The sequence below is a fragment of the Pteropus vampyrus genome, unplaced genomic scaffold (genome assembly GCF_000151845.1).
Source record: "Pteropus vampyrus isolate Shadow unplaced genomic scaffold, Pvam_2.0 Scaffold118, whole genome shotgun sequence".
Classification (NCBI taxonomy): domain Eukaryota; kingdom Metazoa; phylum Chordata; class Mammalia; order Chiroptera; family Pteropodidae; genus Pteropus; species Pteropus vampyrus.
Window position 1 is genome coordinate 888,267 of NW_011888899.1, and position 15,521 is coordinate 903,787.

The 15,521-nt window shown below is 57.1% G+C and overlaps 2 protein-coding genes across 3 annotated transcripts in view; one reads left to right on the forward strand and one right to left on the reverse strand.

Annotated features, from left to right (window-relative positions):
- Positions 1-8,004, forward strand: part of NELFCD (negative elongation factor complex member C/D) — an 11,185-nt gene extending 3,181 nt beyond the window's left edge. The window contains exons 2-15 of one of the 2 annotated variants that reach the window (XM_011366019.1): positions 180-295; positions 538-647; positions 1,442-1,551; positions 2,582-2,689; positions 3,153-3,305; positions 3,513-3,643; positions 4,209-4,374; positions 4,652-4,786; positions 5,197-5,336; positions 6,070-6,184; positions 6,652-6,747; positions 6,828-6,968; positions 7,294-7,423; positions 7,512-8,004. In XM_011366019.1, coding sequence (XP_011364321.1) covers positions 180-295; positions 538-647; positions 1,442-1,551; positions 2,582-2,689; positions 3,153-3,305; positions 3,513-3,643; positions 4,209-4,374; positions 4,652-4,786; positions 5,197-5,336; positions 6,070-6,184; positions 6,652-6,747; positions 6,828-6,968; positions 7,294-7,423; positions 7,512-7,546 — 1,686 coding nt within the window. In that variant the 3' untranslated portion in view covers positions 7,547-8,004. The remainder of the gene's footprint in view (positions 1-179; positions 296-537; positions 648-1,441; positions 1,552-2,581; positions 2,690-3,152; positions 3,306-3,512; positions 3,644-4,208; positions 4,375-4,651; positions 4,787-5,196; positions 5,337-6,069; positions 6,185-6,651; positions 6,748-6,827; positions 6,969-7,293; positions 7,424-7,511) is intronic. The other variant, XM_023534099.1, reaches the window with a different exon arrangement.
- Position 8,005: 1 nt separating this feature from the next.
- Positions 8,006-15,519, reverse strand: CTSZ (cathepsin Z; the record flags this gene model as incomplete). Its single annotated transcript, XM_011366028.2, has 5 exons — positions 8,006-8,589; positions 9,307-9,469; positions 9,750-9,900; positions 11,584-11,763; positions 15,339-15,519. Coding segments are annotated over 5 exons (786 nt in total), but the record flags the coding sequence as incomplete, so codon positions are not given.
- Between the last annotated feature and the right edge of the window lie 2 nt (positions 15,520-15,521).

The window sequence follows — 15,521 nt, forward strand, 5'->3', positions numbered from 1 at the left end:
CGATTCCTTGTCTTAGCCACTCATTACTTGTCCGGCTCACTTCATGGGATCCTCAGGAAAGTCGGGTGAAATAATGTATGCGGAGCACTTCTCAAAGGGACAGTGCGACACATTTAAGGTGAGATCCTAGGATATTCGTATTAATGAAAAACTACGTGGCTCACGGCACCTACCGACAGCAGGAGGAAGACTATGGAGAGGGAGAGGACGACGCGGAGGTCCAGCAAGAATGCCTCCACAAGTTCTCCACCCGCGACTACATCATGGAGCCGTCCATCTTTAACACGCTGAAGAGGTGTGCGAGGCGCTTCTCTGCGTTGGGAGGAGGGTGGGGGGGACTGAGAGAAAGCTTTGTAATAGACCCAGGAGATACGCGAAAGTGAGAACGATGGGGCGCTGGAACGGAAGCCGTCCAGGGGCCCCTCCACACTTTAAAAATTGTCACGACCTGGTGTCCTCCGCTCCTCCCTGTTGTCATCCATCCCACGCCTGTATGCGTTCGTTTTCGTGTAATAGCTGCTGTGTTCCTTCTTCTAGGTATTTCCAGGCGGGAGGGTCGCCTGAGAATGTTATCCAGCTCTTGTCAGAGAACTACACTGCGGTGGCCCAGACCGTCAACCTGCTGGCTGAGTGGCTCATTCAGACAGGTGCTGTGTGGGTGGCCCCTGTCCCGGCTGGTCACCACCCCCTCTCCCCCTTCAAAAATAAACACCTTTCAATCATTACAATGCTGATAAATTGGAAAGGTTCTTTGTTTTCCTGGTTTTTAAGACGTAAGTAAGAAAGAACTGAACTTCTTACCCATCTCTGTCTGCTCAGTTTTTATCTTTGATTCAATAACTGAGGTTTACAGACAGGCTGCTAATGTGATTCTCATTGAGCTGTTTCCCTGCCATGCTGTAGAATTATAGGATTATAGAGTGTATGTTCAGTGTGTCGTTTTTAAGAGGTCTGTTATAGCAGGCAGCAAATGATGGACAATTTACGACTGGGTCTGATTATAGCTTTCGGCTAATATGATCAAAGCAGAGCCTTACTGTAAATCACAGAACCGGGCGAGATGACATCACTGATTAAGTGCTGTCCGGAAACCAGTCCATTCGCTGCTGTCACGGTGATTAGGTACAAGTGTCTCTTGGCGGGCATCTGCTCCCTTCTCTGCAAGGGTGTGTCTTTCCATCCTCCTACCTGCCCGTTTTGCAGTTTGTCCTGGTCCTTAGCTGTCCTCTCCACGTTGGCAAGGTAGAATGTCCTCGTGTGTTCTGCTTTGTGCTTCTTGCTGATTCTTACCATTGACTATGATTAATACTAATTTTTATAAGAGTCCAAAATTCTAAATTGTCGGAATCGGTTCTGTGATGGCGGATTCACAGACAGCCTTTCGACCTGTCTACTTTTTCTAAAGTGAAACGACAAGTTGAGGGAGTGCCATTTCTTCCAGGCGTTGAGCCACTGCAGGTCCAGGAGACTGTGGAAAATCACTTGAAGAGTCTGTTGATCAAACATTTTGACCCCCGCAAAGCAGATTCTATTTTTACGGAGGAAGGAGAGGTGAGGAGTCTTCTCTCTTTTCTAACACCAGTCGCTGGGGTCTTTTGCTGATTTCGTGTGCGCACTGGGGTGCGGCCTGTGAGGGGAGTACCGTAGAGCTGGGGACTGAGTCACGGTGTGGGACAGATTGCGTGCTCGGTGTAGCGAGCTCTGGCACGCCGAGGGGCACCCAGGCACTGAGCTCGGGGACGGGACGGCGGCTCCACAGCTCCCCTGTCACGCCGACTAGGTGCAGGCTCTTTGAGTCGTGCGGTATATTCATTCGGGGTCTCCGAAAAGCAGATGCCAGGACAGGACTAGGTGTGCAGGAGGTTCTGGAGGACAGCCCTGGGAGGGAAGGTGGGTGGGGGCCAGGGGAGGCTGGGGGCGCCGATGCAGGTCTGACCTCGAAGACGAGAGGGAAGGGAGGATTGTTGGGTAGGAGGTCTTAGACCATAGTGCAGTTTTCAGAGTTTCAGCAGTGTCTCCGCAGAGTCTTCAAGCCACAGTCACCCATGTCCCCTAGGAACTGATCTGCCTTAGGGGCCCAGCTACCCTCAGCCGGTGGCTGGGGCAGCCTGTGGGGAGCCCGGCCTTGGCACGAATGGATGGCGGAGTCCGAGGGTGGCCCTGGGTCCGTCAGCCACACGGTATGAGAGCTGAGGCACGTGTTCATGGCCACTCCACGTGGCGCTGGGCAGAGCTAGCCGTGCTGTGTCCGCTGCCTTTTTCTCCACGTGCCCAGGGCACGCAGCTGATTTAGCATGAGTTAGTTGTGCGTGTGACGCGGCTCCGCTGGACGAGACTCTCAGTGTCTCCAGCAGGCGCCTTTCGGCATGCTTTCGTGTGGCATTGGATCTTCCAGAAGCTGTGAGGGGACGCTCAGGGCTCCAGCTCTGCCACCCGCTGCCCGTGTGGCATCATTAGCTCTGGGACACTTAGGGCGGCGGCACTGTTTCAGCTAGAGCGTCCTGTGACTGTTTATGCAACAGAATCTTCACCGAAGCTACAGCTGGGCCCCTCACCTCGCCCTTTGCTTGTGTGTTGGCAGACCCCGGCGTGGCTTGAACAAATGATCGCACATACCACGTGGAGAGATCTCTTTTACAAGCTGGCTGAAGCCCATCCAGATTGTCTGATGCTCAACTTCACCGTTAAGGTAGGAGGTGTGCCAGGGTCGGGCGAGGTGGAAGTGTGTATGAGCGAGGGTGATTTGGGGTTGGGTGGGGTGGCGTTTTCTTCTGAAAGATCATAGTTACGTTTTTGGTAAAGGCCTTCGTCGTGGCACTTTAGTCAGTGTTAACATTGAGAAAGAAAAGCACGGAATTCCTATCTGTTTCTGCAGCAACATGGACAGTAGTTTAGGATTTGGCACGAATGTATTTATAGAGGCCACTGGGCCCCGAGAGGAGCCTTTGAGGACGCCTGGTCTGTCTCCTTCATCTTGCACACGCAGACACCGAGCCACACGCCTGGTTAGGGGTTGGAGTAAAGGTTCGAGACCTGAGACCAGTGCTTGCTTGTCGCTTCTCACTACAGACACTGACAGCAAGCTCGCTTTCAATGAAACGTGTGGTCCCTACTGTTGACAGTTCGTTGGGCTTCTTATTTTTATATCGTAGCTCATTTCCGACGCGGGGTACCAAGGAGAGATAACCAGCGTGTCCACGGCCTGCCAGCAGTTGGAAGTGTTTTCCAGAGTACTTCGTACCTCCCTCGCTACAATTCTGGATGGAGGAGAAGAAAACCTTGAAAAAAATCTGCCCGAGTTTGCCGTAAGCTCTTTGTCTGTCTCAGATTAGGAGGGGATTTGGGGTCGGGCATTTGCAAACAGGAGACACCCCTTGCCTTCAGAGAATGCGCTGGTTGCAAGGCTCCTTCCGAGACCGGAGCTTCGTGTGGGGGGTGCTGCTCACGTCGGACTCTTCTCTGCGTTGTCATTGTGCCATCCTGAACCCCAAACTCCCCCTGCACCTTTTCAGAAGATGGTGTGCCATGGCGAGCACACGTACCTGTTCGCCCAGGCCATGATGTCCGTGTTGGCCCAGGAAGAGCAGGGCGGCTCCGCTGTGCGCAGGATCGCTCAGGAGGTTCAGCGCTTCGCCCAGGAGAAGTGAGAGGCAGTGTCGTGCTCACCGCCCCCTCGCCGTGTGTCCCCCGCCAGCCCCGGTGCCCCGCCTCCACATGGGGACTGGGTCCTCTTACTTGACACCTAGGGAGGCCGCCCGCAGCCCAGTGGTTCTAAACGCACGGAGAGAGCTCAAGCATCGCCCTGATGAGTGTGTTAAGTGCGCGGTGCTCGCCGCACTCAGGGATCGGCGAACGCGTGCTTTCACGTGCGGGGCTTCGTCGCTGGCAGACAGCAGCAGGTCTCGAACTCGCAGTCCGCTGTGTCGTGTTCGTCTCCGAACAGAATTAGCTGCTGTCGTCCTTCCTTTTGCTAATGGAGTCTTAGCCTGCGAGCTGTATTTGATCCCTTCTTTCCCACTTAGCTCCAGTGTTGTTATCATGGGCCAGTCACTGTACCATCGAGTGACAGCCATCTGAAAAAACAGAGGGATCCCGACAATGCAAAGCATTAAAAGTGGGAAAAGGGAGGGAGGAAAGAGGAAGGGGGGGTTACTAACGTCATATCCCACCTTGCCAACTACGGGATGTGTGGTTTGTTTTTCATCAAGAGGCCACGATGCCAGCCAGATCACGCTAGCGTTGGGCACAGCTGCCTCCTACCCCAGAGCCTGTCAGGCCCTTGGGGCTATGTTGTCCAAAGGGGCCTTGAACCCGGCCGACATCACAGTCTTGTTCAAGATGTTTACCAGCATGGACCCACCTCCTGTTGAACTCGTAGGTTGCCTTTCATTTTTAGAATCAGATGGTGCATCCCCAGTGCCAGTCGGAAGGGTTATTTTAGAAAGTCTGCGTTTCTCTTAATTCTCTAAAGTCAGCGAGGGCGGATTCCCGCTGAAACGTTTCTGTCCTCTTCTGGGCCCTTTCCCGTCACCCACGGGGTCTGCGCATGTCGGGGCGGGACGGGTGTGGGCGGCACTCCCTCAGCCCCTCGTGGGAGGGCCTCCCTGCCAGCTCGCTGCCTTCCTGTGTGGCGGGCTGTGTGTCTCCTCAGATCCGGGGGCCCGCCTTCCTGGACCTGTTCATGCAGTCGCTCTTCAAACCTGGGGCCCGGATCAACCAGGACCACAAGCACAAGTACATCCACATCCTGGCGTACGCCGCGAGCGTGGTGGAGACCTGGAAGAAGGTACCGTCAGCTCTGTGGGTTCCTGGACCCCGTGGGGGACGAGTCACCCCTTCCTCTCTTTGGCATCACTTGAGAATTTTGTCTGCGAGAAATCATGAGCCCATCTTCTATCAGAAATGTCTTTTTAGTGTTACCCAGAAAACAGTCAGAGTGCTCAGTGTCTCAGGGAAGTGTGCGTAGCATCCAGTACTTACTCTCAGTCACTGGAAGTTTGACTAAAGGAACAAGACTGAGTCCCCTGAGCCACAGATGCCTTCTGCTTGGCTTTCCGTTTCCGTGTCCCGTATGAGTGCAGAACGTGGCAGTTAACTTGACTGCTGACCTTCGAGACAGGGAGGGGGTTTGCAGAGAGAAGCCGCCAGCACCAGGTGACCCCGACCTCACCAGCGTGTGTGTGTGTGTGTGCTTAGAACAAGCGAGTGAGCATCAACAAAGACGAGCTGAAGTCCACGTCGAAAGCTGTTGAAACTGTTCACAACTTGTGTTGCAACGAGAACAAAGGGGCCTCCGAACTGGTGGCCGAGCTGAGCACACTGTACCAGTGCATCAGGTGAGCGGAGCGGCGCTCGCTTCTGAACCTCATCCTTCCGGGAGGAGGTAGCTTGCATTTTCATATTAAAAGCTCAAAAAAAAAACCATGCAGAAATACTTTTTTTTTTTTCCTTTTTGAACGTATTTAGAGAACTGTAAACTGTTTCAACAGTATAGTTTTTAGGTGTTACTTGGCAGAAATCTCTTTACAAATCAGACTAAGAAAAAGGAAGACCAACCAAAATTAGAAAAATTGATTTGAAGGAAAGGGTCTATTTACAGTAAGAGTCAGACCAGCAAAGTATTGCTTACGTAGAATGATTTGCGGTTATGCCAGTTATGTAAATGAGACTCCACTAGGGAAAGCTTACAAATAGGGCATTCCCTTGGGCATTTGACTCTCCCCTGGTAATTTGTACTAGGGACAAGGAGAGGGTTTCCTAGATCATAGGACACTTCAAGCCAGTCCGCCGGTCTGATGGAGCATTTTGCATGGATGCCCTTTTCCTCTTAAGCCAGGGCAGTGGTTCAGAGCAAGCCAGGAACTGAGTGAGGGTGGTTCTCGCAGTGCACTCTGGGAGGACACGGGGCTCATCAGGCTGTTGGCACCAGTGAGTGCCTCCCTGGCAGGGCATGGGGAAGGGTGAATTAATGGGATAGACTGGGTTTGGTCTTTAAACGTTTCTGTTTTGGTGTTTGGTTTTTTAAAAGCTTTGTTTAAAGGAAGCCATCTGCCTTCTTTTTACCTGCAGGTTTCCAGTGGTAGCGATGGGGGTGCTGAAGTGGGTGGATTGGACTGTGTCAGAGCCAAGGTACTTCCAGCTGCAGACCGACCACACCCCGGTCCACCTCGCGTTGCTGGACGAGGTAGGGGCTGCGGGGCCCTTTCCAGCACGTGGGTAGCCTCCCTTACGGTAGCGATAGGTTCTGCATGTCGAGGCGGTGTGCGGTGAGAGCGCCGACTGCCATAGGAGTTACGTCCCTGTGGCCTCGCAGCCTCCCGCCAGCGTAGGAACACGATGCCGGATGGAGCCACGGCATCGGAGGGCCCGCCACGCTGTGCCTGGCGCCGCGTGTGCTGGTATCGCCAGCGCTTCTGTTCAGTGAGCTCGGATGTTCTTCTCGAGCTAGCTCTTCCTGTCCTCAACAGGCGTTTTCCTTCTAAGGAACCAGTTCCGTTGACTCTGTAGACAACTTGGTTTTTATCAAGTGCCCTGAGAGGTTGAGGGATGGCCCAGAGGCTGGCAGCTGTGACGGTGATGGCGGCTGTGCGCCGATGGTGAGCCCGGACACCCAAGCATATTGCTCAGCCGGGCTCCCTTTGGTCTTTATAGATCAGCACCTGCCACCAGCTCCTGCACCCCCAGGTCCTACAGCTGCTTGTTAAGCTCTTTGAGACGGAGCATTCCCAGCTGGACGTGATGGAGCAGGTGAGCGGGTGGCCCTCGGGTCTGTCGTGCCGCCTGGGGAGGGCCCATTTTAACGGACCTCTCTGCCTGCACTCTGGCAGCTTGAGTTGAAGAAGACCCTGCTGGACAGGATGGTGCACCTGCTGAGTCGAGGTTATGTACTTCCTGTGGTCAGTTACATCCGAAAGTGTCTGGAGAAGCTGGACACTGACATTTCACTCATTCGCTATTTTGTGACCGAGGTCAGCAACCCCCCGTTCGTTTCCCCTTTCATACTGTTGACACTAGCAGGGCCCTTTCTGGCTTCATTTAGTTCGTACTGCACCTAACTCTGAGAACTGTGCTTTCTGATAATTGTGCTGATGACGGAGACATAGCAATTTTCCCGGCACCTGCATGCAGGCAGCGTAGTATGTTTTACCTAGGCCACCACCGGGTGTCTTAACCGTGGAGACCGCTGTGGCAACAGGAAGCAAGAAGCAGGGAGGGGAGGGCAGTTTTCTCCGCCCTGTGCGCCACGCGTGGCCCACGGGCTGCGGGGAGGAGTGACCCCGCTCCCTCCCGCAGGTGCTGGACGTCGTAGCCCCTCCATACACCTCCGACTTTGTGCAACTTTTCCTCCCCATCCTGGAGAATGACAGCATCGCAGGCACCATCAAGACAGAAGGCGAGCACGATCCCGTGACGGAGTTCATAGGTAGGTGACTGGGTGTCCCTCTGCTGCAGTTTTAAGCGTGATGTTTTCACCCCGTTTCTAACCCTGTGACTTATGCTGTTTCCTGTAGCTCACTGCAAGTCTAACTTCATCCTGGTGAACTGATTCAGAGCACTGTCCAGGGCTGGAGCAGAACATTCTAGACCAGTTGTGGAAAAACCGTTTTCAGAAACAAGCAGCTCAGCCAGCATCTTGGAAATGTGCCCCCCGGGAAGGAGGTGGATAACCGCGCTCGGCCGGAAGCTGCCGCATCAGTGACAGATGTTAGGACAGCGCCCTTGCCTTCTGTGGGCTGTCCACAGCGTGCCTCCCCGGACACAGGGACGCAGGGTGGCTCACAGTGCCTCTGTGGGTGGGGCCAACTGTCAGCACCACGGGTGGCGAGGCACTTAAATGAACTACTTTCAGAGTCGACTTACGTTTTCGCACAAGTACCTGATTAGTTGATATTTTATTGTAATTGTTTTAATTTTCCAAGAACAGATAAAAGCCTTTCTAATGGGTTGGAAGGTGTAGATCTTGGTGGTGGTGTTCTCACGTGTAAACAGGCACACTCAGGCTCAGTTCTTGTGTGAAGTTGTGTTTTATTTATCACTCGGGCGATCTGAAATCGCCGTCTCCCCTTCCACCCCCCCGATTCCAAGGTGACAAAAGAATTGGTGATAAATGCTACGTTATAGAGCACAGCTGCCTCGCGGAAAACACCAGACTATCGACTGAAGAAAATGGAGGTCACGTAACTCATTGTCTTGTGGATCACTTCCTCGACAGGTAGATGGTTCCCTGCGGTCACCAGGCCGGGGTACCATCCTGTGCCAGCTGTGCACGTCACCCCGCGTTCCACTCCCCTATGGGGAGTGGTCAGCCAGGACCGCAGCCGTCTGCACGGTCCAGGTGTGCTGTGCCCTTAGCAGTCACTGGATGCCAATTTAATTTGTCAGCCCCCAGTTCCTTCAAGCTGTGGTGGTGCCAACCCTGTGCCCGCGACGACACGATCCCCTCTGATGGTCCGTGGTGTCGTGTCTTAAACTGCTCTTCTAGACGATGGGGTCCCCAAACGCGCAGGTTTCCTCGATCGCGAGGTTGTAATCGGCACCCTTCCCACCTTTGTAGGCGCTGGTCACGAGCCGCATCCAGCCTCGCTCGCCCTGGGAGAAGGAGCGTGTTAGCTCGCCACTCGGCCCGCGGCCTCCCAGTTCTCCCTGCGCCCGTCTCTGAGACCCCGCATGGGGTGCGTGCAGCTCCACACCGGCTGCTCGCCCCCTCCCCTCCCCGGGACCCTGCTGGAAACGCCTGCTGTGAACGTAGAAGTCCATGTTTGACAGGAGGTGCTGGCCCTGCATGCCGCAGCTAGTTAACAGAAATGGGGACTCCCGGCCAGATGACAGCTTCCCAGTCAAATCTCCATTTGCAGTCACTTAAAAATGGACATTTCATCACTTCTACATTAGTCACTGCCCCCCATTTCATCAGAATGAATTTCATGTCTCACGCTGTTGATGGTTCACACTAGGTCTCAAATGAAAGTTTTGGCAGTTGACCTCCCCTGGATTTTTGACCCAACTCATAAGTATTTTTGAAAAAATTCCACAGTATTACTTAGCAAAGCTGAAACCATGACAGGAAAGGAACGAGAGGGCTGCAGGGGAGTAAACTATAAACACGACCGAAGCGGCGTCTCCCCACCAGCGCGATTCCTGCCTGGGACGGCTGGCAGCGTCTGGAGACGTTTTTGGTTGTCACAACTAGGGGACAGGGAAGGAACGGTTGGCATCCGGTGGATCGGGGCCAGGGAGGCTGCTAAACACTATGACACAGCTGCGAAGCCAGTAGAGCCACCGACGAGAGCAGCGGAAACGGCTTACCCACGGTTCGCCCCACGAATTGCGGACGATCCAGTACTCGGTGCCCTCGCTGACGCCCCAGCCGGCCACGGAAACGATGTGGTTGATGTAGGCCTTGTCCTGGTATTCCGCGTAGATGCCGCCCATGTAGCCGACCATCTTCTCCGTCGCCATGATCCCGCAGCTGCGGGCGAGCGGGTGGAGAAGTGGCGCTTTCAGTGCAACCAGCTGTGTGAACCCCAGTCCGATCACGCACGCCAGGTGATCCTGCCTAAGCCTGAGTCGTTCCTCCCTTGGTGGCCAGTCCCCGTGTGCCCACAGCCCTGCGTCCTCCACTCACGACCACCCTGAGGGACCCAATGGCCAGTTCACGGGCAGCTGCGTCTCGAGCCCACAGAGCGAAGTTGGCCAGAGGGGACGTGCGGCGGGGACAGCGGCCCGCATGGCCGCGGCGAGGCCCTCACCTGATGGGGCCGTTGGCGTAGATCTCCGCCATCATCTTCTCCCTCCCCGACAGGGTGCCGTAGTCGCCCACCCTCCAGAGGGTGTAGTTCTGGATGGCACGGCACTCCTTGAACTCGGTGCATGTCCCACACTGGTTAAACTTGTCACACTCTGGGGGGGTTGCATGGAAAGGCAGCAGGAGACGACTTTCTCATTAGCCTGTGAGCAGAGGCACACCCAGGCCCACTCCTCACTCCGCTCGCTTGGGCCAACAATGGAAACCATCTCGCCAGCAGGTGATCACGCCTTCTTCGAGCAGCCCTCCCCGGGCCGGGCAAAGAGAGAGGATGTGGTAACTGCGCATAGTAGGCAGTAACTGTGCATAGTGGGCACTCAGGAGAGAACCTTTCCTCCTGACAGGGCCTGGAGGAGGGGCCCTTCACAATACCCTACAGCTGAAAACAGTGTAATTAAATTATTAGCTCTTAATAAGACAGTTTATTGCTGGCTAGTGAACAGGCTAATTGTTAGGGAAAAAATAGCATTTTCTAATTACTTTGGTTTGAGGTGGTATCAAGAATTAGGATAAAGCAGAACAAAATGCAGCCCTTAGTTCTGTGAGACCCCACATCCCCCATCGGCTGCGCTCCAGCAGACCCTCTACCTGCCTGTCCACGGCTTCCTGCTGCCCACCTGGCTGTTACAGTTCCCTGTCTGTCCAAATTCCTCCTCCGGGACACCAAACTCCTTGAAGATTAAATTGTTGCTTTGATGTGTTCTTTGGCCAACAAATGCCCAGTGCCCAGTACTGGAAAGTGCTGGATCTGTGGCCACATTTGCTAATACAAAGACCAGACTATTTATTGCAAACAGTCGGGACCCTGTGGAGCTCCATCTGCCCCGTCACGGCGGTGAGAGGGCCTGGCCCAGGCTGGAGGAGACCAGCTCCGGGACCACCTGATTCCTGCTTCCTGGCGGTCACTCCCTCATCCCCTTCATCTGTTCCTCTGTCCCTCTCTCCGGTTCTGACCCTTGCTCCATTTGCCTCTTCAACAAGACTCACCCAACCAGTCTGGGGAGATTCTTTCTGGCTAGGAGATAGGGCCCAGGAGCGCCTGGCTGGGATGGTGCCTGGAGGATGCTGTGGGCCTCAGGGGGCTGGGCTAACCCTTACAGATGGGGGGGCGGGCACCCGGGCTCCCCCCTCAGCCCCCGTCCAGTCTCAAAATCATCCAAGCTCTCTGCTCCAGCTACAGGGAGCTCTGACAGACAGGTGACTTAAACCTGCCAATTATGGGTTTGGGGTTGGACATTTTCTTTCCTTTGTTCCAGAGGGGAAAAGCCTGAAAGGAACGTGCCAACTCCAGGGGTTCCAGGCCAGCTTGGGTGTGCTGGTCCATCAGCGGCCCCCTGGCTCCAGACCACCTGAATGCATGCGGCCCAGGGTTGCGGGGCGGGAGCCAGGCCAATGCCACCTTCTGCCACCGGGCCTCCTTGCTTCCAGTTCAGGGAGCAGCCTGCCTAACCTCCCCCACCCCAGCTCCTGGAAAACTTACTCTCCCCCAAACAACGGTCACCTGTGCCTCTCTTACAAAGGCCCTTGAAAACCACCAAGGTGCCAACATGTCGGAACCCGAAACCATGGCCAGCGCTGGCCACAGGGACACAAGGCTAGAGACACTCCTCCCCAGGCCTCCCTACTGCCATTCTCGACAAGGACAGTGGGCTCCGCTTCCTGCTCCTCCAGACCCACAGGGTCCACGCCTCCCCCAGAGCCCAGACCAGCGTGTGAGGCACGGGATGGCCCGGGCTCAGCCACACTCTCCCGGGCGGCGGGGGCGGGGCGGGGCCTACCCTGGTCCTTGGCCTGGTAGTTGTTGCAGGTCTCGTCAGGGATGCCGTGCCTGTTGGCGTACTCCCACACCTCCAGGTCGTTGCCCCCCTCACAGGAGCCGGCCTCGCCGCAGTCGATGACGTGCTGCACGGACAGCAGCGTGGACGGCCACGCCCCCTTCCTCTTGATGTTGATCCGGTCTGCAAGGCAGCACCCCGGTCAGCGCGCCCGCCCTTCGCGGGCCCTGGCACATGTGCCCGCGCCACCCGCCTGTAAGCGCCAGGCGGGCAGGGCCACCCCGTCCTGGCACGCTCTGGCAGTCCCACGAGTGCCTGCTAAAGAGCTGGAAGAGGCAGGAACAAAGACCCCGGAGGGCACCTCCGCGAGCAAGTGCAGCCCGGGGCCACCCATCAGCAAGCGGAAGGCCGAGACCCCGTGGGCAAGGCCGGCACGGACCCAACCCCATGGGCACTGGCGGTCACAGAGGGAGGGCTCTGAGCAGCCAGCCAGAGGCCACGGATAGCTGCAGACGGCCACCGCGCCCACCCGGGGCCCCCTGATCCGCTCCCCTCTCCGTGCATAAAGAATCCCACAGCGACCCGGGCCCGGCCGCCGTCTCCCGCTCGCTCCCCGTCAGCTCACTTCTCGCTGTCCCAAGGTGATCTCGGCCTCCTCTCGTGCTTCGCCCCCCAGGTCAGAAATCACCGCAGCCTCGCCCATGCCGTCCCTGATGACAGGGAGCAGCCAGCGCTCGGCAGCCTGCTCAGCGACCCGCTCCTCCCCTCCCGCCTCACGAGGTCCAAGTGCGGGGAGAGATGAGACAGGAAACAGGTGTCGGCGTGGAAGCGTGAGGCGTACGGTGCTTCGAGGAAAACGAGGAGAGAACTGGGGGAGCATCGTATCGGGGGGGCCAATGACCTCACCGAGGTGGCGCCCATGGGAGAGGGTCTGGGAGAGCAGGTGCCTGGCCTGAGAAGGCAAAACCTGTGCTCTAGCCCTTGGCATCCACACCGGGTCTCAACACCAAACAGGCGGCAGCTTACACGGGCTCTGGCAGGTCAAGGAAGGGTTTTGTGTTTTATCTGCATGAAATCTTAGAGGGTTTCAAGCAGAACAGAAACGTGATCTGACCTGGGTTTGAACAGGCTCAGTCTAGCTGCTTGTGACCAGCCGGCAGGGAGGCGAGGGGGCGGCAGGGAGGCCAGTCCAGCAGCTGCGGGACAAGGCCAGATGCGGGGCGGGGCTCAGGCCAGGTGCTGTGGTGCAGGTGGCGAGAAGCAGAGTTTACAAGGTATTCTGAAGATAGACCGGCAAGATTTGTCACAGGACGGTGTGAGGGATATGAAATGGTATGAAATAGATCAGGTGTGACTCTGGGCTTTTTAGCCCGAGCGACTGGAAGTGCGACATTTTCATTGAACGAGCCGGGAAGGGCCGGAGAAGAATGGGGTTTGGGGGTGTGGAGGAAAATGGGGTTCTACGGAAAGTAACCTCACGGGGCGACCTGATCATAAATTCCCATCCGGATAGGTGATGGTGGCTGGTCACACTCCAGGCACATAGAAGGTTTAACTTTGCCTGAAGCCAGCCCTGTGCTCCGTCCTCGTGCATCTCATCCGGGCTGACGCGCCTTTGAGATGCCGCTCCTCCCGACCCCGCAGGAGAACCACCCTGACGAGAGCCCCGACTTTGTCAACTGTCCTGTAATCCCAACCCCGCCTGGTTTTCTGCCTCCTCAGTGTCATCTGACTGATGTCCCATCAGTTCCCACTGTCATTCTCCGGAGCATCTGAGACTTGCCTCCTTGTAATTATCTTCCCATTTGGCTCAAATAAACTCTTAGAAAAAAATTCTCTCCCAGTCTGGAAGTTTCCCATGTCGACAGGTGTGAGGGTGATGGTAGGAAGGACGCGCTGTTCAGATCTGAACCTTTGAGGTTGGAGGGGTCAAGTGTCCAAGCAAGAGAGAGTGGGCAGCTGGGTGTAAAGCTGGGGTTCAGGTGAAGGGGTGCAGCCAAGGACTCAGTCCTGGGGAACCCGACATTCATTAGTGAGGTTGGATGGGGAGCCGTGAGCGGGGCAGGAGATCGGGGTGCGTGCTGAAAGGCGAGGAAGGCATTACGAGGAGAAGTGATCGAGCACAGGAGGGAGAGGCCCGGGGGCTGACTGCATGGCGGCCCCTTGCCCGTGACCTTGGCAAGAACGATGCCCGTGGAGTGGGTTCAAAAATGGAGAAGAGGAAGCGGGGTCTGCAGGCTCCTCTTGGGGAGTCCGGAAGAGGGTGGTGGCTGGAGGCGGGTGGAGTCAAGCCCCCGCTCGTCTCCCTGGTGGCCAAGGCTGAGCACAGGGAGGAGGGGCCTCGCGAAGGGCTGATGCTCGTGGCCCGGGACAGGAGGGAAGGCAAGCTACAGCCAGCTGCGACAAGTGGCAGCTGGGTCAGGCATCTGTGGAAGTCCCCTTCTGGGGGCTTCTATTTTCTCAGTGAGAGAGGAAGGAGGGCCCCATCGCTGGAGAAAATGCTAAGGTTTGAAGAGACAGAGAGAGAGAAGCGGCCGTGCGCCTAGGGTAGAAACTCCCACCCGAATCTCCGCTCCAGAACCCTGGCACCGCCGACCTGTCTGCACAGGGACCAGCGCAGGCCCACCGTGGCCACCTTCCCCGCCCAGCAGACTTCCTGAATGCAAATCTTGGCGCGTGACTCCCTCCCTAAGCCCTTCCAGACTTCCTGGGGCAGGGCCCCTGGCGGGCTTCTCAGCCGCCCCCACCCCGCCCCCACACAGGCCTGCTTTCACTTCCTCACCATCACCACCCCTGCTGCTGCTCTGACCTTCGGTCTCTTGGCGGCCCACACCCTGTCTGCCTGCCCGGCCCCTCATGTCCCAGTGGCTCCAGCAGCTGAGCCCCAGCCCTGTCCATCTCCAGGCCTCGTGGCTCCCTGCACCTTCAAAAGGGGCCTCGGCCTCCCCGCTCCCTTCCTCCGCCTTCTGGAAGGTTCAGGTGTACATTCCAGCCCTCATCAGTCCCCGAAAAGAGATGGGGCAGGGCCACCATGGAGACCCCACCAGATGCCACTGTTACGGCAGGCCTGCCTAGTGAGCTCCCCGAGTTAGGGAGGTGGCAGTGCCCCAGCCTTCCGGGGGCCAGCTTCCCAGGGGCAAAGTCCCGTCTCCAGGGGACTTCCGGTGTGCCTGGAGATGGCAGTCCCTCCACACCACTGCCAGGCGGGCCTGGGGCTGAACGGAGGCCCGAGGCTGGCGTGCGGTCTCCCGGGCCAGGCCCCGCCGCCTCCCCTTGGCGCCCCTCCTTCCTCACTGGGCAGACGGTCCAGGTGAGGAACGGGCCGGCCTGGCTCGATGCTCGACGACCAGGGCAGGCAACCACCTGAAACACCACTTCCGCCCCCAACGCCCCCGTCACCGAAGGCGGGTTGGATTTCTCGTTCAATCCCAATGGCCGGGGTCACACACATTGGGAGGAAGAAGGCACCTGGAAGCCACTTGTCCCTGGGCTCCAGTCCCACTGGCCCTGGACAGGCCGGCCCTGCCAGCAGAGACACGAGCCAGTCTGTGCCACTTCGGCCTTCCTCCACGGGGAAGGGCGGCAGGGGGCACAGGTCGGGTCCCCAGGTCTGAGGCTCGGACACCCCCCTTCCCAGGCCGGACCCTGGCGCGGACTCACAAGGGCCGGGGGACCCTGGGCTGCGGCCGCCTGTGCTGACAGGGACCGGTCGGCACAGGGCTTCCTGGCCCCCAGTCCGGTCTGTGGACCCCACCTACCCGCCATGGCGCTGGTACTGCCGTGGGCCCAGCAGGAGCCGCAGTACTGGGGGATGTGCTGGTTTCTGGTGATGCTGGCGTAGTTGACACCGTTCACGTTGCGCCAGTCCCAGCTCTTGGGCAGGTCTGATGGGGACAGGTACTCATGTGGCCGAGGGTAGGTCCTGTAAGAGACCACCAGCA